At 35.0% G+C, this 22,408-nt stretch overlaps 2 protein-coding genes across 5 annotated transcripts; one reads left to right on the top strand and one right to left on the bottom strand.

The window, feature by feature from the left end:
- The first annotated feature begins 7,530 nt into the window (after nt 1-7,530).
- Nucleotides 7,531-14,408, top strand: LOC7456642 (chaperone protein ClpC, chloroplastic). Of its 3 annotated transcripts, XM_052447631.1 has the most exons (11): nt 7,565-7,686; nt 7,963-8,073; nt 8,490-9,076; nt 9,459-9,574; nt 9,678-9,803; nt 9,898-10,083; nt 10,621-10,836; nt 11,456-11,673; nt 12,400-12,475; nt 12,551-12,640; nt 12,929-14,408. In XM_052447631.1, exons 3-11 carry the CDS (start codon nt 8,509-8,511, stop codon nt 14,111-14,113), a joined length of 2,781 nt encoding a protein of 926 aa, XP_052303591.1. In that variant the 5' UTR covers nt 7,565-7,686; nt 7,963-8,073; nt 8,490-8,508; the 3' UTR covers nt 14,114-14,408. The 3 variants fall into 3 exon arrangements, with proteins under 3 accessions (XP_024442111.1, XP_006374569.2, XP_052303591.1); XM_024586343.2 differs by lacking the exon at nt 7,963-8,073 and having other exon boundaries at nt 7,531-7,631; XM_006374507.3 differs by lacking the exon at nt 7,963-8,073 and having other exon boundaries at nt 7,531-7,686.
- A 205-nt stretch (nt 14,409-14,613) lies between these two features.
- Nucleotides 14,614-22,016, bottom strand: LOC7457575 (dual specificity protein phosphatase PHS1). 2 transcript variants are annotated; one of them, XM_002321710.4, is made up of 11 exons: nt 21,659-22,016; nt 21,345-21,422; nt 20,814-20,956; nt 19,946-20,147; nt 19,362-19,538; nt 19,067-19,227; nt 17,504-18,599; nt 16,481-16,627; nt 16,108-16,335; nt 15,454-15,611; nt 14,614-15,306 (listed from the first exon to the last, which is right to left on the bottom strand). In XM_002321710.4, the coding sequence occupies exons 1-11, from the start codon at nt 21,719-21,721 to the stop codon at nt 14,946-14,948; spliced, it is 2,814 nt and encodes a 937-aa protein (XP_002321746.4). In that variant the 5' UTR covers nt 21,722-22,016; the 3' UTR covers nt 14,614-14,945. The 2 variants fall into 2 exon arrangements, with proteins under 2 accessions (XP_002321746.4, XP_024442109.2); XM_024586341.2 differs by lacking the exon at nt 21,659-22,016 and having other exon boundaries at nt 21,333-21,438.
- Nucleotides 22,017-22,408: the final 392 nt, after the last annotated feature.

The raw sequence follows: 22,408 nt of genomic DNA, 5'->3' as shown, positions 1-22,408 counted from the left end.
AATATGTTGATGTTAAAAATGATTTTTTAAAAAATATAAAAATATATTTTAATATATTTTTAAATAAAAAGCATTTTAAACCGTAACCACCGTCACAATCTGAAACCTATCATGTGCACCTGCCGGACCGTGTTGATTTTAGTAACAGTGATTTGTGAAGGCAAGGAAGATGGCTGGTGAGTTCATATTCATACCTTGCCTCAGTAGCAGCCAAATGGAGTTCTGGTACCAACAAACAATGGGAGAATCCTTTCTGCCTTGGTATATTTCAAGCTGTGGTCCCAATTTCCATCTTTCTTGTTCACACGATGTGTTCGTGCGCGCGCGCGTGTATATATCTTTCTTACAAGAAATGGGCTATAACTGAAACCACCTTTACTTGTATAGAAATGATGATTTAGTTATAGATTAGAAGGTTAGTTTTCTTTTATATATATATATATATAATTTGAAGGTTAAAGTTTCACTTTTGTGTTTTTTTATATGGAAAAAAAATAAATTCTCTATTTTATAGCACATTTTTTCTATTGTGGTTTCTAGAAAATTTTCAAAATAGAAAAGATTTTATTTTTCTAAATTCATTTGTAATAAGAGTTATTGCCCAAGACTAATTTAGCATGCTAATGACTCTCTATACTGAAATTCAAAGGCCGCGCTTCACCCATTTTCTTTAAAAAGATTTTTGAACTTGTTTTATTTTTCTTTAAAAATATTATACTTTCTACTTTTTTAATTTTAAATTGGTCATCATGTTCCTATATAATTACTGCAGTGTCAAACAAATATCTTGATATTTAATTGATACTCAATCTTTGCAAATATTTATTTTTATTATCACATCATTAAATAAAAAATAATTAAAATAGTAGATTTCATAACCTGGATCACGAGTTTTATGACTTAAATCGCAAGACCAAGGTCGGTTCGATATGTCGCCTCTTAATGTTAGAGAAATATCTTCTTGGATTTTTTTAAAACCAAACCCCAATATTACTAGTTGTCTGGTTTGCCTTTTAAAAAATCAAACTATATTTTTTATCCGTCATTCAAGTTATCCTTGAGTTTAGCAAATTAATCGAATCATATCATAGTAATTTTGATGAGGTTATTTTTTAAATCAAGTATAGACAAGGAATTGAATAAAGAGAATTCAATATTAATATATTGAGTTAAGTTTAATAATAATATCTAATAATGTTTTAGAGCATGAATATATTTTTTTGTAGGTTCTTTTTTTTCATTCAAACCGCAGTCTATATTGTAAGATTCTCATACATATTGTCTAGAAGATTAACTGACCAAAATAATTGAAGAGTAAGGAACTGTAACCACATTAACACATATTCCCGTGGCAATTACATCAAGGATCAAGATGTTGTCTGAGAATTATGTCTCTTACCTGTTCTTTTGTCTTCTTGAATGAACCTCACCCTTAATTGTTCTCATCTAGGCAGATATTAGATAGTGACTGAGTGATTCAAAAGGTCCACAGTAACTTCCCTGAAATTTCTTATATATGTGTCAAAGAGGGGATACTTTCGGATGAATTTTCCTGGCTTTTGCGTTTTGTATACGATCATATGGAAAGCAATTCAGATATGTATTCCCTGTCTGGGATTATGTATGAACGTGATTTTGAATTTGAATATTCAAAATAAAAGGTACCATTCGTGATCTTGAATTAGAACATTCAAAACACACCCTTTCCAACATTAAACCTTAAACATGTATTCGTATGTTTTTTAAAGTGTTTTTTTACTTGAAAAAACATCAAAATAATATATATATATATAAAAAATTATATTTCACATCAATATATTAAAATAATTTAAAAATAAAAAAAATTAATTTAAAATAAAAAAAATTAATTTTTTATGAAAAGCATGTTGAATTATAATTTCAAATGGACAAAAGTATTCTGAGTTGCCACTATTGAAAGTTTAATGAGTTTTGAACTGCATGCACAAAATGAATGCATCTTTATTTTATTAGAGTTTTAATAAAAATGAGAATTGAATATAAATACACACATAGTAGTTTAAGGTCGTGTTTCTATCTTTTAAAATAAAAAAGATAAATACAAAAAAAACATAAATGTATTTTGTTGGAGAAATAAACATAAACATAATATAAATTTGTTTTTAAATGATTTTAAAGTGAATTAATATATTTTTAAAACAAAAAAATACTTCGCGTTTCATATTTTATGTCATGGAATAATAATTAAACACTAAATAAAAGCCATTACTGTGTTATTACCAGGGAGCATGCTAAATTTATTGATATTAACATTTTTAAATTTGAAGGGTGTTATTTCCAAAATGCTATATATATTTTTTGATAAATTGCTTCGAATCTAGTTTAAAAAGCAAGAAGGTTTTGGAGATTTTTCTTATGTTTTTTTTTTTTTTTGGGAATAAATTTGAGGAGGATATGTGCAAGTAAAGATCTGCTCTCGTCTCCCCAAGCATCTCGTGAATCTTTTTACTTCACCGCACCTAATACCCAATCAGAAACCTTAACTTGTCTGCCCCCCAAAAAACCTTTTTCTTTTTCAGGATTTGATTGGTCAACAGTTACTTCCCCTCTTCCCCCTCCTGTCTACCATCATCTCCCCTCCTCTCCAACCTTTCTGTTACGTACTCTCATATAGCCACTTTTATTTTCCGTCCATTTCCAATGTTTTGTTTCATATATATAATAACATATATATTTTTTTAAAATATAGTATATAGTTATAAAAACCAGCTCGGTATGTTAGATTGATAAAAAAAACCATGACCCGAAGTTTAATTCGAACCGAGTTCTAAGTTGTAGCGAAAAAATATTAATATGAATTTGGTCCAATTAGCAAATTTTAAATATTTTTTAAAAAAGAAAAGGTACAATGTTATTTTTACTGAAATAATTTTTAAACTAATAAAACTATTGTATAATTATTTGATTGCCAAAGTAATATATGCAAAATAAAGTCATGAACTTTCTCTGCTGAGATGATAGAGTGCCCTAGCCCGTAAGTAATTTGAATTTGAGAAGGTGGTCAAGTTGTGTTTTGCCAACTCCTTTTACCATAGTTTTGAAACCGGTTCGGTCCGGCGGGTCGATCCAGGACCCAGCCAACCCGGAGCTTGAATCAGGCCGGGTTTAAGAAAAACAGGAAAAGAAAAAATCCGGTTGACTCAGTAAGACTCAGTCAAAAACCCGGTTGCAACCTATTGATTTTTGTTTTTTTTTTACCTAAATGACGTCGTTTTAATTTGAAAAAAAAATTGACTCGGACGACCCGGTCAAAACCCGGAACCCGGACCTTAGACCGAGCCGGATCTAAAAACTATATGAACAACTCCTACAACAATCAATCAATTATTTGGTAAATATCAAGCCTCTTTTCGTTTTTCTTGATAAAAAAAATAATCATCCATTTAAATTTTTCATAGTTAAATTACATTTCCACTTCGCCCTTTTCTTATTGACAGATATTTCCTTTGTTTTTTTTTTTTTAAATGCACCTCTAGAAATAGAGAGAAAATTATTAAATTCTAGTATATCAGTCCACATCCCCTCCCTCTGATCAAGAAGTCGGATTTGAGCCTATTTCTTTTTTCTATATATGAACAATAAACTGTGCGATTAAATGCTTATTAAATAAAGTATACATAAGCATTAATCTTCCTAGTTTTATGATGAAATTATTATGCTAGAAACCACGTACAGCCAGATGGGCCCACTAAATCTACATTGTAAATGCATTAGCAAGTGGAGATAAGGACCACATTTAATTGAAATAAATGTAAAATTGAAGAGAAAAAAATGTTAAAGAGGAGATGAGAAAGGGAGTGATATGATCAGTCTTAAATGAGCTGCAGCTTGGCTGCTATGGCTTAGGGAAGGAAAGCTGCCTTTAATGTTTCTCGTGTAACCCCGTGAACCTGGGGGACATGTATGTCTAAAACTGCCCTACACTCTGGGGTACCCCACCCCCATGAGGCCATGATTCTTCGTACAACGAAAAATGATGTCGTTTTACACATAGACTCAATTAAATAGCTAATATCATGTTATTGTTTAATTGCTAACTCGATTACACATCTCGTTTTTTCCTTTCTTTTTTACTGAAATATGATTTTTTTAATTTTAATTCCTAGAATAAGACTTTCACTTGATGCATTCCAATGATAAGAATGAAAATAATGGTATCAAGTTTATAAATAGCGACTAGAATAAAAATAAATAAATAGTAATTTATTGATATTGTATGACATAAATTTTAAAAATTTAAGTTGAAATATGAAGTATTTGAAGGTTAATTTGTCTAATCAGTTGATGAGAATGGATTATTCAATCATGATACTTCTTCAAATATTATAATTATTAAAAAAAAAAAGCATGATCTCAAAACTTTTTCAAATAAATTAATGAATCTTTATCCCCACCTTGAAATTAAAACGAGTTAAATGTTAACTCAGGTTAGTTTGACACTGTATTTAAAGATATTTTTTAAAAAAATTGATTTTTTTTGTTTTAAATTAATATGTTTTTGATGTTTTCAAATCATTTTGATGTGCTGATTTTAAAAATAATTTTTAAAAAATAAAAAAATATTATTGATATATTTTTATAAATAAAAAATATTTTAAAAAGCAACCACAATTACACTCTCAAACACGATTAATTTCTTAACCCCTGACCTTCACCACAGTACAACATGAGAGATTTCTGTTTCGTGGGCTAGACTAGTTAGCTCGTGGGCCTTTGCTTATGTCTTTGTGCTACCCTCCAAACTTCACAGGTTTTCGAGTCCATTAATCTCAACTCAAGATGTATGGGCCTATCACTTCATCTTTACCTTTTTCTTTTCTTTTCCTTTCAAATAATTCTCTCCAAACTGCACAGCTTCTTTGCTGTTTGTACTGAAAAAACATTTTTTCGGTTGATTTTTTTTTTCATCTCCTTCTTTAAATTTTCATTGATTTTAAATTATTTTTTATATTAATTATAATTTTTATAAAATTATCACAATCTTATATAAAACTTTCGATACTTAATTAATGTTTAATTTTACAAGTTTTTATTTTTATTATCATATCATTAAATAAAAAATAATTAAAAAATAGAGTTATTAAATCTAGTAAAGTTCATGATTTGAATTATGAGTTTGATAAGTTAAGCTGTGAGATTCACATTAATATAATATACTCTCATCTCAATATTTTTTTTAAATCAAATTATATTTTTTTATTGATTATTTAAACTGTTTTTAGACCATAAATTCAATTCTTTAACGTTAAAGCAATTCTCATGTAAGTTAAAGAGATTTCAAAATGAATCTGATAGGTAAGTTAATTTTTTCATATTCAATTTGTATTTTGATCTAATCTGCAGCCGCCACGGATAAACTAGTTAAAAGACTGTCAAAAGTATACTCCCTCCTTTTTTTTTTTTTTTTTTTGCTTTAATGGTCGTATTCTTGGATTGATTGAAAACTTCAATTTAATCTATCCATTCACGCAACGTTTGATGATTTTTTTTTTCATCCCGTACTGTTTATTGCTGCCAATTTTGAAGCCAAGCAAAGAATATTAGATTTTAAGATAATCCAATAATAAAAAATTAGGATTAAAAAATTTGTTTTCTTTGTGGTTTCAGGTTCGAGTCTTGTGGTTACTCATATGATGGTCACTGGAGGCTTACATAGTCGTTAACTTCAGGACCCGTAAGATTAGTCGAAGTACGCATAAGCTGGCCCGAACACCTACATTAAACTGGAAAAAAAAAAAAAAGATTAGATTTCATCTGGGTTTGTTTCATGTTCCACGAGAACATGTCTCTTCACAAATTTCTTGCACGGAAGTTCCTGTAACTTAGGCCTTGTTCAGTGAAGGGTTTTTTTATTTAAAAAAACATTAAACTAATATTACCAAAATTATATGTCATAAAAGCAAATGGATGATTGGGAAATAAAGAAGAAATTCCAGTGAGCCTCACATTTGTGTGGATGGATTTAAGCCAATTTCCTTCACCCCCAGAAAACTGGAACAAAAGAAAAAAAAGAAAAAAAAAAAGGATTGAAAACTCAAAGATGGTGCAAGAGCTGACAACAAGGCCAAAAATTCTTGCCGACCCAATTTCTTCTAGATTTTTTAGTCTCCCCCTCACATATTGTCATTGATATTTCCAAAAAATGTGCGGTCCTACACGCTACAAGTTTCCCTTTTAAGAACCTTTATCACTCTATTTCTCTCCACAATTTACACATTTTTTTTAAGAACCTTATTTAGCTAATTAAAAAAGTTAATGAGATCTTGACTTGTAATTGTTTACCAATGTAATGTATACTCTTAATCAGAAATTAAATAATTTATTGCAAAAAAAAAAGAAATTTACCACATTACTTCAGGAATGAGAAGCTATTAAAACATCAAAGAGGTAAAGAATATTTACCAATTGTGTAATAAAATATTAAACAAGATAACGGAAAACTATATAAATATAAAAAAAGGGAAAAGAATATCAAGAGATCACTCCACGCCATTAAAAAAAGGAAAAAAAAATCAAGATATCAAGTCCCGTATGCAACTATGCTACAGTGACAGAAAAATCTAAACCAGTTTGACTTTTTGACCCTCGATAAGATTGTCTAGTACCTACTCTGACCCTCATCGACACCGATCACAACAAACCACGTGTAACCCATAGAAATAAACGGTGCAAAACCTGCAGTGAGATTAACTATCAAAAGACCGCTGTAATGTTAACTAGTCACGTAACCGAGGGGTCAAAAATCATATTCAGTCCCTCTACTTTGTGTATTTGGTTGACTTTAAAATGGATTGAATAATATCTTGTATTTTCAATTGAAGGCAACTTGAAATATCTCTATTCAACTATTTTATAAAAATACCATCTATTCAGTTATTTAATTACAAATAAAACTACATGAATAAACTAAATACCTGTTTGAAAATCAATAATTTATAGCTCTTAAAAAGTCACAATCACGAATAAAAGCTATAATTTTTTCAAATGAATACTTATTATTTGTAATTAAAAGTGTAAATAATGTTAACATTGAGTTCATCTGAATTTTAATGTTTCTATAATTAATTTATCAATTTTAAACAAGACTCAAGCTAAATCTGTAATTACAATGGATTTAAAATTAAAATGCATTCAATTGATCTAAATATAATTAGAAATCAATTTAAATTTGGGTCATTTATACTATTAGTAAGAAATATAAAATAAAATTACCAATAACATATAATTTTTACTTATTTAACTGAACTAAAATTTTAGCTTTTAAACATGATCATAGTATCGGTTTATCAATCTTAAAATCTCTAAGTTGAGCCTTTAGTGAGTGCATTTTGAAGCTCATTTCTATCTTCACAAGAGTTGAATCTAACCCAATATAAAAATAAAAGGATGTAACATGACCAAACTTAAAAATAAAGGGACCATAAGAAAATTAAAACAGTTCGATATTATTATATTATAATATAATATAATATAAAATAATATCTTATCATAAACCACATCCATCTATATTTCTATCCCCTCCTCCTCCTCCCACTTGTCGAGGGCCTTGTATCCCTCTCTTCTTCCATTTCTCTAAAGATAGACCCCTTCAGGTCTCTCTCTCTCTTCCCGTTTAATTTTGTTATCCTTCCGTTTAAGTTAATCTCGGTAAGCTTGATTGATTCTTTTGTTTCTTTGCTTGTTTGTTACATTTCAATCTGTCAAATATTAGTTTTTTTTGAGAAGTTGCTGTTCGTTGATTTTTGTTTCAATTTAACTACTTCGAATTTTTTTAGGGTTTTGCTAGATAGAGTAAATAGTTGATTGTTCTTCTATTTATTTAGTGCTTTTTGATTATATATATCTTGAATTGATCAGGTTTTAAGGTTATTATGGTTATTATTATTATAGTTAGTCTAAAACTGGTAGTTTTTTTTTTTGTAGATAGAAGAGATGCTTCGGTCTGTTTTATGGATAATTGTGCTGTTCGAGTTGATATTAGTTATTAGAAAAAAGATTGATTTTGGTAGATAGAGAGGAGAGTCTTCAGACAAGGTTTACTTACTTTTCTGGTTAGGTTCGAATGATGTTTTAATTTGTGAAATAGTAGGGAATGATGTTAGTCGCCTGTGTTTTCTGTTTTCGATGCTGGTTCTGCTAAATTTTAGTATTTTATTCTTTGTGAAATGAACTTTTTCAACAGGGGATTGCTTTATCCCTGAGAAATCTTGACCTGTTTTGATTTTCAAATCGTTACACGCTGCAGTTGCCGACAAATGATGTGGAAACAATGAATGGGTTTTTGCTTTTCATTGGATGATTTTATGATAAAATTCCTCTTTTCCTATCATTAGACTCTGGGTATTGATTTGTGATTAATTTCCTCAAGCTGGTATTAAGGAACTTTTTTTTTTGTCTCTTTGCTCCTTTGTTATAAGGTTTTCACTGACATATGCCATTGTGACTTGCAGACTCTTTCCCAAACATAACATGGCTAGGCTTCTAGTTCATTCTGCTAATATTCCTGCCGTAGCTCCTTGTCTAAGGCATTGTCAATTTGAAGAATCTAAAAAACGAAGAGATTCCTCTGCCAGAATGATGTCCAGCTCACCATCTCAGGGTTTGGTAATGAGTGGATACTCGGGATTGCGAAGTGCTAACTGTTTAGATACACTGTTGAGACATGGACAATCTTTCCATTCCAAGGTTGCAATTACAATCTCTCCCAGGCAGCAAAAGGCTAAGCGATTTGTACCTAGAGCTATGTTTGAACGTTTCACAGAAAAAGCAATCAAAGTAATCATGCTTGCCCAAGAGGAAGCGAGACGGCTTGGTCATAATTTTGTTGGAACAGAACAAATCCTGTTGGGTCTTATTGGTGAAGGGACTGGAATTGCTGCAAAGGTTCTCAAATCCATGGGAATTAATCTTAAAGATGCACGTGTAGAAGTAGAGAAGATTATTGGGAGGGGCAGTGGATTTGTTGCTGTGGAAATTCCATTCACTCCTCGTGCCAAGCGTGTCCTGGAACTATCATTGGAGGAAGCTCGCCAACTTGGTTAGATTCTTTTTCTTTCCCTTTTTCTGCCTTTGACCGGGCAAAACCTAGTTTCTGGGTATTGGCATAGGTGTATTTTGAACTAATTCCTCTTAAATTTGGGATGAATACTTTTGAAGAATACTGTAGAATTTCACATGGAACTGTTATTGCAATCATAACATAATGTGTTGTTGAGAGATACAACTCCAATGAGATATTGAACTATGCTAAATGAATGGAATCACAAGATTTGCCTTGTAATTCAAGTCCATTCCAGTTCTTGTGACTCAATTTTTTCCCTCTCAACTGGGCAGTGATTCTGTTATGTGTTTGTGTGTGATGCTTCAAGAAATGAAGCCTTCAATGTTTAACCAGATCTGACCTCCATGAATCTTTTCAGGTCATAACTACATTGGATCTGAGCACTTACTTCTCGGGCTACTTCGTGAAGGTGAGGGTGTAGCAGCCCGTGTTCTTGAGAATTTAGGCGCTGATCCTAGTAACATCCGAACTCAGGCAAGCAATGCATCTTTTGAACTTTGTCAACCTAATTTTCTGTGTCATTGAGCTACTTAATTTGTAATTTTAGAATCAATGAAGTGTTGACTGTTGTGATTAGGTCATTCGCATGGTGGGCGAGAGCACGGAGAACCTGGCTGGATCCACTGTTGGACCTGGAAGCAGTAACAACAAGATGCCTACACTTGAGGAATATGGAACTAATCTGACTAAGCTAGCAGAGGAGGTGATTTAATATTAAGGATTTTTATGGTTAATATGTTATATGTAGCTACTTCTCTTCTAGGTGCTTGTCTTAAGATGATTTCTTTCTCCTTCAGGGTAAATTGGATCCTGTTGTCGGTAGGCAGCCACAAATAGAACGTGTCATCCAAATCTTGGGCCGAAGAACTAAGAACAACCCTTGTCTTATTGGAGAACCAGGGGTTGGAAAAACAGCAATTGCTGAAGGTCTTGCTCAGAGGATAGCAAGTGGTGATGTTCCTGAGACAATTGAGGGAAAGAAGGTGCGTGTTGGTCCAGTTTCTTGACATGGTTTGGGTGGGCATCTGGGTTTTTTTCTCATCCTTTTGGCTTACTTAGTTGTGCTTATTGGTATAAATGGTTACAGCGTGGACCCTTCTGAAGCTATAAGGTTAAATTTTGACCTGAATACTTGCGCTTCTTTTTAAATAACAGATTGTGAAACGACTTTTTATTTAGGTGTTACAGGATGACTTTTGAACTTCGAAAGGTCTACTAACATTGGTATAACAATTGCACCGAATCATGTATTCTCAGGGCACACCTATTAATAAACAAAGCTTCCTCAATCATTTGTAATGTTAAAACCACAGTTTTAAATGGGAGATTCAATGATCTGATGGACATTTTTTATTTTGCTCATTCTAGTACTTATTCATAACTGTCAGAATTTGCAAGAAATTTGCATTGCTATGCTATATTTATGATAAATTTTTATAAAGGATTTCCATTTAAATTTTGAGTTGGTCAGGAGAATACTGTACTCTAGAAAGACTGATATTTTTTTTGGTGTAACCCAGGTTATCACCCTTGATATGGGCCTTCTTGTTGCTGGAACTAAATACCGTGGAGAGTTTGAGGAAAGATTAAAGAAGCTAATGGAGGAAATCAAGCAGAGTGATGAAATAATGCTCTTTATCGATGAGGTGCATACCCTGATAGGGGCAGGAGCTGCAGAAGGAGCTATTGATGCTGCTAATATCTTGAAACCAGCTCTTGCAAGAGGTGAATTGCAGGTAACTTTTTCTTGTCATGTACACATGATATTCACTGGCTATTTTTTTTTAAACCATCTGAGTTTTGGGGATAATTGGGGGTAATTGTTAAATGCTATGGCTGGAGGCCATTATCAGTTTGTTGCATGCAGTTTGAGTGTTACATCTACTATGCTGACTATTAAGCTTCACTTATTTTTTTCAAAAAAATGCTGACTATGAAAGTTGAGTTGATCATACCTTGATGAACCGTTCATTGAAGCCTATTGTGTGTTAAACTTTTGAGTTTTTTTTTTTTTAAATTTCTTTTGGTGCTTAAACTTGATTTGATCATACCTTCTCTCAATTTCTGGCTCAATTTTTTATATGGTTTGGAAACTCTGAAGCCTTTCCTGTGTTGAGTCTTCTTATTAGCTATGAATTTGTCTCTAAATTGTCATGGTTTGTGTTTCCTTGAATTATAGAGTCTTTATTGGACCTGATTATTATATGTTGTAATAACTGAAACTGTTATATCCAGCGTTTGGGGCTGGCCACTGTCCCTCTGTGTATGGTCAATATATGTTATTGTTTAGATTTGAAATTTGTGGCTCCACGTTTCAAATTCGACTTCGATTCTGATTCATCCTCCTTAATGCAGTGTATTGGAGCTACAACCCTAGATGAATACAGAAAGCACATTGAGAAGGACCCTGCTTTAGAAAGACGTTTCCAGCCAGTCAAAGTACCTGAGCCATCTGTAGATGAAACGATACAGATTTTGAAAGGACTTCGTGAGCGATATGAGATCCACCACAAGCTCCGTTACACAGATGAGTCCTTAGTAGCTGCTGCTCAGTTGTCATACCAGTACATCAGGTAAGTGAGCCATAAATAGACTCTTTTTTTTCTAGTTCACATTTCTGTTCTATAATTTCACATATCTGCGGCATTTGTCACACTTTTTGCTTCACAAATGCTTATTTATAGAGGAGAAAAGTCATTGTTTGTATATCTTAAGAAAACAAGTAATGTATTTCTGAAGTCCATTGTTAGGTCTTTTGAGCAAACCTTGAAGCTTACTTGAAACGTGAGATACCATATGATGGGCTACCCAAGATTATAAATGGAAAGAGATGAAAATACCCGGGATATCATTCCCTGTAGGGGTGCATTTTACATGCATCTTGGCAGAGCTAGTGGTAGCATTTCAAATTGCAATAGTTATTGATGCCATTTGACTACCTTGCAGACAGTCTCTGTTGGAGCTGATATTTTTGATCTGTGCATAATAAGTTTTTCCCTACTGTTTTTCTTTCCTTCCTGCTGTACCCTCCACAATACACCAGAAATGTACTTGGACCATTTCAGAAGCTTTACTCCACTTGGCTTTAATTGTATCAGATGCTCCCAAATTCACAATTTTTTCCTATGAGTTTCTGTTGTAATTCTATGAAGTACCTTTCTATAGAAGTTTTTTTTTTTTTCATTTTTTCCATGTCTGTCTGGTATAAGTAGTCCTTCAAAAGATCTACTCCCTCTCTATAATTACAGTCCTTTATAAGCTGTCCCTCCCTTGATATTTTTTTCTTGCATTCGTTTCAGTGACCGTTTTCTGCCTGATAAGGCAATTGATTTGATTGATGAAGCTGGTTCTCGGGTTCGGCTTCGTCATGCACAGGTACAGTCTTGTATCCAGTTACTCCATCATCATCCTTCAATATTCTGTCCTTTTCCCCTAACTTTATTCGTTTAGGTCCCCGAGGAAGCAAGAGAGCTTGAGAAAGAGGTCAGACAAATCACAAAGGAAAAGGATGAAGCTGTCCGTGGCCAAGACTTTGAAAAGGTACAAATTGCTTCTTTCTTTGTGCTTTCCAATTGTCTAATTGGGTTTTCTAGGACTACCCTGCTTGTTTCCATGAGATCAGACATTTTAATGAACTTCCAAAATATTGTGTTACGATTTCAAATTTTTTAGTTGTCTAATTATTGAACAGTGAAAAAGTTGTTTCAGAAGAGGTGCCACAGCCTGTGAGACTATAAGACCACCAATTGCTTGTGTCTTTTGTTTCTTAATGTTGATCTTTTTTCTCAATTTGTTGAGCTAACTCACTTCATTGGTAATCTTAAACAGGCTGGGGAATTGCGAGACAGAGAAATGGACCTTAGAGCACAGATTGCAGCTATTGTGGAGAAAGGCAAAGAGATGAGCAAAGCTGAGACAGAGGCAGGGGATGTAGGTCCCACTGTCACTGAATCAGACATTCAGCACATTGTTTCTTCTTGGACTGGAATTCCAGTAGAGAAAGTATCCACAGACGAATCTGACCGTCTCCTAAAGATGGAAGATACCCTTCACAAGCGAGTCGTTGGCCAGGATGAAGCTGTCAAGGCAATCAGCCGTGCCATCCGCCGAGCTCGTGTTGGACTCAAGAATCCCAATCGACCAATTGCTAGCTTCATATTTTCTGGTCCAACTGGTGTCGGGAAGTCAGAATTGGCAAAAGCACTAGCTGCCTATTACTTTGGCTCTGAAGAAGCCATGATCCGTCTTGATATGAGTGAGTACATGGAAAGACACACTGTTGCTAAGCTGATTGGTTCGCCTCCTGGTTATGTTGGTTACACTGAGGGTGGTCAGTTGACGGAGGCTGTTAGGCGTCGCCCTTACACTGTGGTACTCTTTGATGAGATTGAGAAGGCCCATCCTGATGTCTTTAACATTATGCTTCAAATTCTTGAAGATGGAAGGTTGACAGACAGCAAGGGCAGGACTGTAGACTTCAAAAACACCCTCCTGATAATGACTTCAAATGTTGGTAGCAGTGTTATTGAGAAGGGAGGACGCAAGATTGGATTTGATCTTGATTATGATGAGAAGGATAGCAGTTACAATCGGATTAAGAGCCTGGTGACAGAGGAGTTAAAGCAGTATTTTAGGCCGGAATTCTTAAATAGATTGGATGAGATGATTGTTTTCCGTCAACTTACCAAGCTGGAGGTCAAGGATATTGCTGATATAATGTTGAAGGAGGTCTTTGAGAGGTTGAAGGCCAAGGAAATAGAGCTTCAAGTGACAGAGAGATTTAGAGATAGGGTGGTAGATGAAGGGTATAACCCAGCCTATGGTGCAAGGCCTTTGAGAAGAGCTATAATGAGGCTTCTCGAGGACAGCATGGCTGAGAAAATGCTTTCAGCAGAGATCAAAGAAGGTGATTCTGTTATTATAGATGTTGATTCTGATGGGAATGTTATTGTTCTCAATGGTCAAAGTGGTGGTGCTCCCGACGCCTTGCCGGATGTGTTGAATGTTGCGTAGAGCTCGACTCCTTTCTCAGCAAACCTTTGCTAGTATGTTGTTTGTAACTCCGGTATTCATTCGAATTGGCAAATAGTTGTGTAGTCTGTTTTATTCGAAGGACTACTTGGCAGTGGAACTGGGAGCTGTTTCTTCATTGCTGGCAGGGTTTCAAGGCTGTATGTATTACACCATGATAGCTTGAATAGTTTAGGGGATATGGTGTTTGGTTTAGCTCTCTTAATGAAATGACCACTCGTGAAATATTGTTTTATGTAACCGTCTCGTAATACAAATTGTGATTTTACTTAGAAAATGGTGTTCATGCTCTCTATAATGGAGATTGTCCTTGCCATTAAAATTTCATGATGGCTACCCTCAAAATTGTGATCACAAGGAATCTTCAAGATTATTTTTTATTTGTGCCGCTCAGCATGCTTTATCATGAACTATCATTTTACCAGGCATACAAGAGATGGCAAGTGAAGGTTCTTCACGAAGTGTTCAATATGGAGCCTGGATACAGAAAAACCATTTATTGCAAATTTTTCCTTCGTGGAAGTGACGTTACAAACATCCCTTAGAAAAATATGAAAGGGCATGTTACACTCATTTCAGTCTTTACTTGAATCTAAAATCCAAAACGTATCAGCACTGCCGAGTCTATTTGATAACCTCTGTTGAAAATTTGCAGTGTTCAATTAATACAACAAATCATGTGGGCGGATGCAATTCATTGTCTTGATACTGCAAATTTTGCTGCTGAGTACAGATGCCGTGGTTTCACAGCTGGCCACAAGCGAAATGGGTTTGCTTCTTGATTTTCTTGCGCACTGAAATGAATTCCCTGTACCTAGTCATCTATAGCTGGTGAAGACTGCCTCAAAGTAGGGCTGACGCTGCCGCTTCTGGTCATTTTTAGTGCATCCAGAGCCTTCTGTATCTCCATGGTCATTGCACTGTCCACACTGCCTGATGATAGCTTCTTGTGTGCTTTCTGCAAGTGAAGCTTGAGCGAGCTGCTGCTCAGACCAGCATTCTTCCCACAGATGGGACAGACTTTCATTTCTGGCTTCCGCCTTTGCCATTCCATGGAAACCTTCCCATGCAGTCGCTGGTCAAGATCCAGTAAAATTCTTGCAAAACCATCATTGGGCTGAGCTCGCCGATGAACTTGTCTTAGAGCATTCCATGCTTCTAGTAGAGTGAATTTCCTGCATCAAGAAAGAAAAAGCTCAACATACAGAACTTATGATGCAGCAGTCTATCCACTGCAGAAATTCAATATCATTATGTGTGCTGATAGAGCTTCCATTGTGCAATTTTTCTACACCATGAAAAAGCTTGCGATTTTCACTTACTTCCTGAGCATTAAATAAGCAAGAACCAATGTGGCACTCCTACTTCTCCCTTCAAAGCAATGAACTAGAACCCTCCCTCCTACTGATTCAACATGATCAATAAAATCAGAGGCTTCTTCAAAGATACAGCTGATATTTGAATCCTCATCGTCAGTTATCTGTTCGAGTAGAAAGTAGTGTTATGAATATAGGACAGGTTCCAAGTATATGCTGGAAAAAGAAAAAAAAAATGACGAGCTCAAGATTGTTGATCAATAATGCTACAGAGTGTTTGCTGTTTAGAGATCAATATGTGTAAACTTGGCTAATAGAAACATCAAGAAAATCATCTCTAAATTTTATGATCATAGTATGCTGCAATATTAGGAGAAGACGACAAACAAAAACAAGTCGCAGAGAAAAACAGTTGGTTTTCTAAAATCTAATTACTTTTCTAGAAAGGAGCACACGTGAAGCTCTATCCATTGTTATAGTTGCAAACTAAAGAAGTTGCGAGACCACTGCAACTGCAACTGCTTCTACCATTATAATAAAATTTTCCTTTTTGTAGAGGTACCTTAACAAATTGATCCAGCTCTAGTCATTTGTATAAAACAAAACAGAGCATTGTTCCCAGAAGTATGGAACTAATGCAAATGGAGAAGAAAAACTCACAGAAAAATTTTTGTACTGAAATAGATCTGGGTGTTGCGACTCTGACTGTCCAATTTCATTGCCACACAAACACAAAATATGTGTGATTCCTAGATGTTGCAAAGTGTGCACAGATCTTGCAGCCAGGGCGCCACCAATAAACAGGCTATTTGTGATTGATGATGGTTTCTCTGTGTTTGCAGCTTCGGAGATCAATGATATCCTCTCAAGAATGTGCTCTAATCTTACCTGCAAGTTAAAATGGAAAAAAAAAAAACCTAAAATAAGGAAAATAGATTGTTCCATGGATCAGTCTTCTATAGTAGGAATTGATAAACAAAAATAAAAAACTTCATATTAGACATGCAACCTGAACATTGCATGGATCTATTACCTTTAACTCATATGCATCCACAACGCAGTTACTATCACTGCCCTCAAAAAACCCTGTTTGGAAATTGTTCTCCTGACAGAGTTTGATAACATCATTTCTCAGCATTTCATTCCATTGTTCAAGTTCTTTATTTGATTCATTATCCACCTGAGCATATAATTATGCATGTCAAACATTAAGATGTTAGAACAATGAAAAACATCTTTATTTTCTTCCCCTTACACAATGCAGTAACTAAAATTTTCAAACCTTTTCAAATGTATGCTTATTTGCTTGCTAATTAGCACATGTCATGGCATGCTTCTCTACATTTCTCACAAAATAGAGTTTCTAGTGAAGTAAGATGATTAAATACTAAACAGTTCCCCTGCTACATGACCTTCTATTCCAGTCAAGTTTCAGAGTTTATGATGTTTAATTATACTTCATGAGGTGGCGCCTGCTATTGATCCACATGGAAATTATGAAATCAAAGTATCAATAATTATCTATTCTCTTTTGATTCTTAACACATGAAGTTTTTTGGTTTTTTCCTCCTCACTTTAAAGGGGGCTATTTTGCAGAAGATTATTAGAAGTACGATGCATCAATGCAATAATTGTTTCTTCTTAAAACTATGTAAGAATGAGAAAAATCTGTAGAACATGAGCAAATTACTTCTCATCCAATTGATGGCTTAAAAAATTTGGACATTTTGCCTCTTGCATTCCTCGATCATGTTTCTACCCTTTTTTCACTGTGCCATCTTGTGCTATATATGCAGCGTGTCACATAAATTGGTTAAAAGAGCCAGCTACTGATTAACAACAAAGATGAGAACTTAACCAGTCCATTTTTTCAATTATGAAAATATGTCAGATATAGGAAAGTCGAGCATGGAATTGGAGAAAAAAGACATTTTTGGAACCAAGATTTTGCTTCATGGTTATTTGGTTTCCGATTTGTCATCTTTAAGCACCATAACCAGTAATCTTTGCCTAGTAAGCATGTGATTTTCATATCCATGTTAACTGACATGCTTACCTTGGCAAATTTATGAATGTCTCGGAGCTTTGTTGTCAGACGCAGGCAACGAAGGGGCTCTACACTCCCCTTGGAAAACTTTCCATGCCAGCTTTCTCTTGACATGGGAGAACTAGAATCTGAGCACTCTTTATTTCCTGAAGATGACCTTGGAGTTTGAGCAATTCGCTGCGAATCTGAATCACTAAACTCTGGATGGTTATCATTAAGAAACCGTTCCTTACTCGGTGGAGAAGGACAATGAACAACTACATGTGAAGGTGACTCAGGGACCACCAAATCATCTCTGTCACAGTCCCCTGATGTTTTATTTGTGATGTTCAAAAAAACTCGTAACACGCTATCTAGTTTTTGGTGAAGAGTGAGAAGGAATATATGGAAACCTTGCAGATCCCTGAGAGCAGCACGAAACCCACCACGAAATTCCTGAACAGCTGAAGTCATTTCGGTCACTCGTGTATCAGTGAAGTCAGTGCCTTCCAATGGAGGAGCTCCTAATTTCCCCCCAGTTATTTCATATAACAAATTAGAGGAGTAATCAGAACTGTTGATAAGCAACTCAATCAATTTAGGATAATTTGCCTGGTCATTTGTGCGTTTTCCAGCAGGAGGCCGACGAGGAACACCAGAATCAATAGCCACAGCATGAGAAATGAGGAGATCAGAAAACGATGATTCTCCTGATTTTCGAACTCTTAGCATTTTGTTAGACTTTGGAGCTTCTGTGATATCAAAAACATCTGAGCCCTGTGATTCCATTCCTGGTCCTCCTTGATTATGAGAGTTAAGCCTGCAATCCACTGAAGTTGCCCTTCTTTCTTTCTGTAGAGCTTTAATCACCCTTGGTCGGTATCGGTTAATTGCAGAGTCAAAAGCATCCTCCAAGGCATTGACATTTGACGGGGTCATTTTCTCAGCCAGCAACAGATTTGCGGGATTTCCGCGCCATCTGAGCTCACGGCAAGGTAGTCTATCTTCGTTTCTGATGACAAGGTCCAACAGGAAGACCCTACCAATTGCTGCTGCAATTCTTTCTGCAGTTTCACGTGACTCAAATGAATTTGAGCTCTCCAATAAAGGAGATCCATGAACATAGCTGCAAAAACAGGATGTTTTGGCCTTTGAAACACTAATGGAAAAGGTAATTTTGCAATGCTTGTGATATGAAAAACCGTGCATCCCCATCACTATAATATTAGAGTACAAGGAGTAGAGACCAGGGAATTGATTGAGTATCCTAGGAAAGAGGAATCAGCATATGATGATATCAAGTAATACTCTTTACTAGCTCAAACTTTTAGTTATGGTGTCCCTAAGTTTCTTGGTAAATGGGTGTGCGGTACTGCTCAGGTCAGTGTAGCCACCTCGAGATTCTAAAAAGCCAAATTTCATTACACACACGTGTGCACACACTCATGATATAGATTATAAAGAACATAAATCTCTTTTCCCAACCCTTCCCCTTTCAGCCTATTAGATAAGGAGACAGCATGAGAAGGAAGTTGAAAATTTTTATGATATCACTTTATAATATGTAATGCACAAATCAGGTTCTAGTTTCACCTCATCAGAATAAGGCATCGGCTAAGTTCAAGAGCTTCCAAAAGCTCAGAACATGTCACTTCACCTACTTCATCTCCTTCCAAAGCTGCTGCAACTCTTGCTTTCTCTCCAGCTTCCTTGATCTGGAGCCACTCTGGGCTGCAATTATGAATGACTCTAGCCTGTAACATTCCAGCAGAAATATTTACCATCATTAAGAAGGGAAGCAAAAGGCCAGGCAAGATTTTTTAAGAAGAGACTTCAATGCTGGTTGGTCTTAGAAAAATCAGTAACTACTGGGTTATAACAGTGTAACCTGAGGAGTTTGGACTCCTAACCACTTTGCAAATTCATAGCCAAGACGTTCTGATTGTGTGGCCATCCTGGAAGAAGAAAACTTTATGACAGCTGCGGCTTCCTTATGAAAAGCGTCAACATTTCCAGGTTGATTGAATAAGGCAAAGAAGACAACCCCCCCAGAATTTACAGTTACCTACATGCACACAGCTGAAGAGAATTTGAGATGGCCAATGAGAATAGAAACCGTGATGCACTGGTTTCTTCTCTAATTTCTGTTACATACAGGCAAAACTCAATATTCTTTAATGATACCCCTATAATGGAAAATATAGCAGTTCAACATTGTCTTACACAGAAATCCTAGCTTGTCAATAACCTGAGAACTCGTCTATGCTATTGAATAAATTAAACTCAGTTGGACAAATCCAAAACAACCCTTGATTCATAAGGTAGGTTAGTCAGTTACCTTGAAAAATAAGAATCAAGATGGTATTCATTTAAGAATAATGCCATCCCAAAGGCTTTGTGCTTTAGCTTTTAATAATATAAATTAGAAAGCAGATGCTGTTTAATCTATAGTAGTGTGAATTGGATACATACTTCAAGGGCTTTGCTCATTTCATCCTCGGAATTTTCATTGCTACTATTATGCTCAGTGTGGTGAAGGGAAGAAAGCATGTCCCAAGAAAAAGAGCTCAACTCGATATCCAATGCAGCAGCTTTACCAAGCCTGTCCCACAAACTGATCTCTGGAGATTGCTCAGGAGGTGGGCTTTTTGAATCAACAAGAGATTCTCCCCGACTGCATAGCAATCATGAAAACTAGGTGAAAGGAAAAATCACTCTGAGTATATATTAGAGAGAGAGAGAGAGAGCGCATGTGCATCATGCTTTAATGAACAAAAACAAAAAAACTAGTATGAAATGTTTGCAGTTTCATTTATATGATCATAGAACTACCCAAGATCTCCCCCTCATTCACTTGCTGTAATGAAACAGGCAGGTGGTTTATCACAGGCTTCTTGTCAATAGTTATAGTAGGTGCTTCTTGGCATGACAATAAGAAATGCAATTATGAGAGACAAATTTCACTTTATTTCTCTGCTGGTGATGCATTCCTATCGTTCCTAAGAGCATTTCCAATGATCATAAAATTATAAACATCTAAAGACAAAAACTAGATAACTTCTATCAACACTAGAATTACATACATGAATTAAGAAAAGTTCCCATTTGTGTTGAATGTCTAAGGTAGTTGTCCTTAAATTCCTGCACTCACATTTCTCACATCTCACTTCCCATATTATCGCAAATCTACTTCAAAGGTTCCCCTTATAAGCTCATTAACTATCTGCCTCACGAGTAAAATTAACAATAAATCATCAGCATTCAGTCTATCTGAACTAATCACCATAATTAGTTTGATGGTTGATATAAATAATGACATAGACAGAGCGAGATGGCAGACCTAGAGGGCATAGTTTCGAGCCTGTAAGGCCGGTGCGGGAACCCTGAGGCACGATACTTGCCACTTCTCTTACGAACCAACTCCAGCCATTGAGCAAACCTATACGCTGGGCCTGCTGTTATATCTCCCAACATATACAATACCTGAAATCAAATCCAAAATATTAAACTAGTCAAAATTACCTGTCTTCACATTTCCTCTCTTGGAGTAACAGAAAAAAAAAAAGGGGGGGGGGGGGGGGATCAACTACACAACAATCATTTCCCATTCCTTTATATTATCACATTCTACAATTTTCTCACGCAAATTAACAGGAAAAAGAAAAAGAAAAACTTCAATTTACCCATACAAAAATTATTTCCAATGCCTTTATACGATCACATTCTACCGCTTCCTCATTCAAAGTAACAGAAGAGATATAGAAAAAAGAACAGAAATTTCAATTTACCCTCAACAATAATTACATTGTAGCACCATTTCCACTCCCTCAAAAAACAGAAAGAAAAAAAGAACAGAAACCTAAAATGTTACCCGGGAGGTAACAGTGAGAGGTAAAGGAGGATCAAGCTCTTCGGATCCGAGGTCCAGTTCCCTCTCCTCCTCTTTCTCCTGCAATTTCCACATAAATAACCAACAAAAAAACAGGTCTTAATAGTGTTCAATATGTGATATTAATCACTGAGACAACCATGGATCCATAAAATCCATCTGAGTTCCTATCTATATTAACAACGAGAGAGAGTGAACGCATAAATCTTTATTCAATTATGTGCCCACCAATGCATATATATATAGAAAGAAAAAGAATGGTCTTTTGTTTTTTGTTTTTTTTTTTTTCCCTTTACCTGGACCTCGATTGTGTTGTTGATGACTGATAAAGAGGCTTCCTTTTCATCTTTTGACATCATTTTTTTATATTTAAATTGGCTTTGAAAATAAGATGGTGTATACACACATACACTATACTACTAGTGTAATGTAACAGTTATCAAAATTAAGAGAGAAAAATGATGAGCCAGTTGCTTTTATTGGACCAAGAAAGAGAAAAGGGAAAATATTTCCCGCCTTTTTAGGCGGGTTGGGCAGTTGACAGGTCAATGGAGAGTTGGAGGCTAGAGAGAGACAGCTACAGTAGTGTGCTGTAATGTAATGCTTTAGTTGCAAGAAAGGAAGGTGGTTTTTGATGATGACGACAACAATGTAGTTTGTCTGTAGATCATGATGACAGGATTAACACAAGATGGGACCATGGCAGCCATGGCTTCCAGCAAAGAGAGAAGAGATACCCTGTGATATGAGGTCATGGTCGGTGATGGGTCATATGTGCGGGACTTTTACTTATAATAGCGTATTTGTTTAATATAATAATGTTAAAAATAAATTTTAAAAAATAAAAAATATATTATTTTAATATATTTTCAAATAAAAAATATTTTAAAAATTAATTATTAACACAATATAAACTCCTAAAATATTTGTTTGGATTGCACTGAGTCGCTTTTCAAATGGATCCTAAAGTTAGCATCTAAATTTGAATTCTATATTTCTCCGTCAGACTCGACTTAACAGGTCATGGTTGGTTTAGGGCTGAAGTG

This window comes from Populus trichocarpa, chromosome 15 (assembly GCF_000002775.5).
Source record: "Populus trichocarpa isolate Nisqually-1 chromosome 15, P.trichocarpa_v4.1, whole genome shotgun sequence".
In the NCBI taxonomy this organism is placed as follows: Eukaryota; Viridiplantae; Streptophyta; class Magnoliopsida; order Malpighiales; family Salicaceae; genus Populus; species Populus trichocarpa.
Note: the sequence above shows the minus strand (reverse complement) of the source record. Positions and strands in the feature narration are given on the sequence as shown.

Coding starts and splice junctions, on each gene's coding strand:
- LOC7456642 (XM_024586343.2), top strand. CDS start 8,509: ATGGCTAGGCTTCTAGTTCATTCTGCTAATATTCCTGCCGTAGCTCCT. Junction 9,804..9,897: donor TGACTAAGCTAGCAGAGGAG/GTGATTTAATAT, acceptor TTTCTCCTTCAG/GGTAAATTGGATCCTGTTGT. Junction 10,837..11,455: donor TTGCAAGAGGTGAATTGCAG/GTAACTTTTTCT, acceptor TCCTTAATGCAG/TGTATTGGAGCTACAACCCT.
- LOC7457575 (XM_002321710.4), bottom strand. CDS start 21,721: ATGATGTCAAAAGATGAAAAGGAAGCCTCTTTATCAGTCATCAACAAC. Junction 19,228..19,361: donor TAGGAGTCCAAACTCCTCAG/GTTACACTGTTA, acceptor GGAATGTTACAG/GCTAGAGTCATTCATAATTG. Junction 15,307..15,453: donor GCTTATTTAATGCTCAGGAA/GTAAGTGAAAAT, acceptor TTCTTGATGCAG/GAAATTCACTCTACTAGAAG.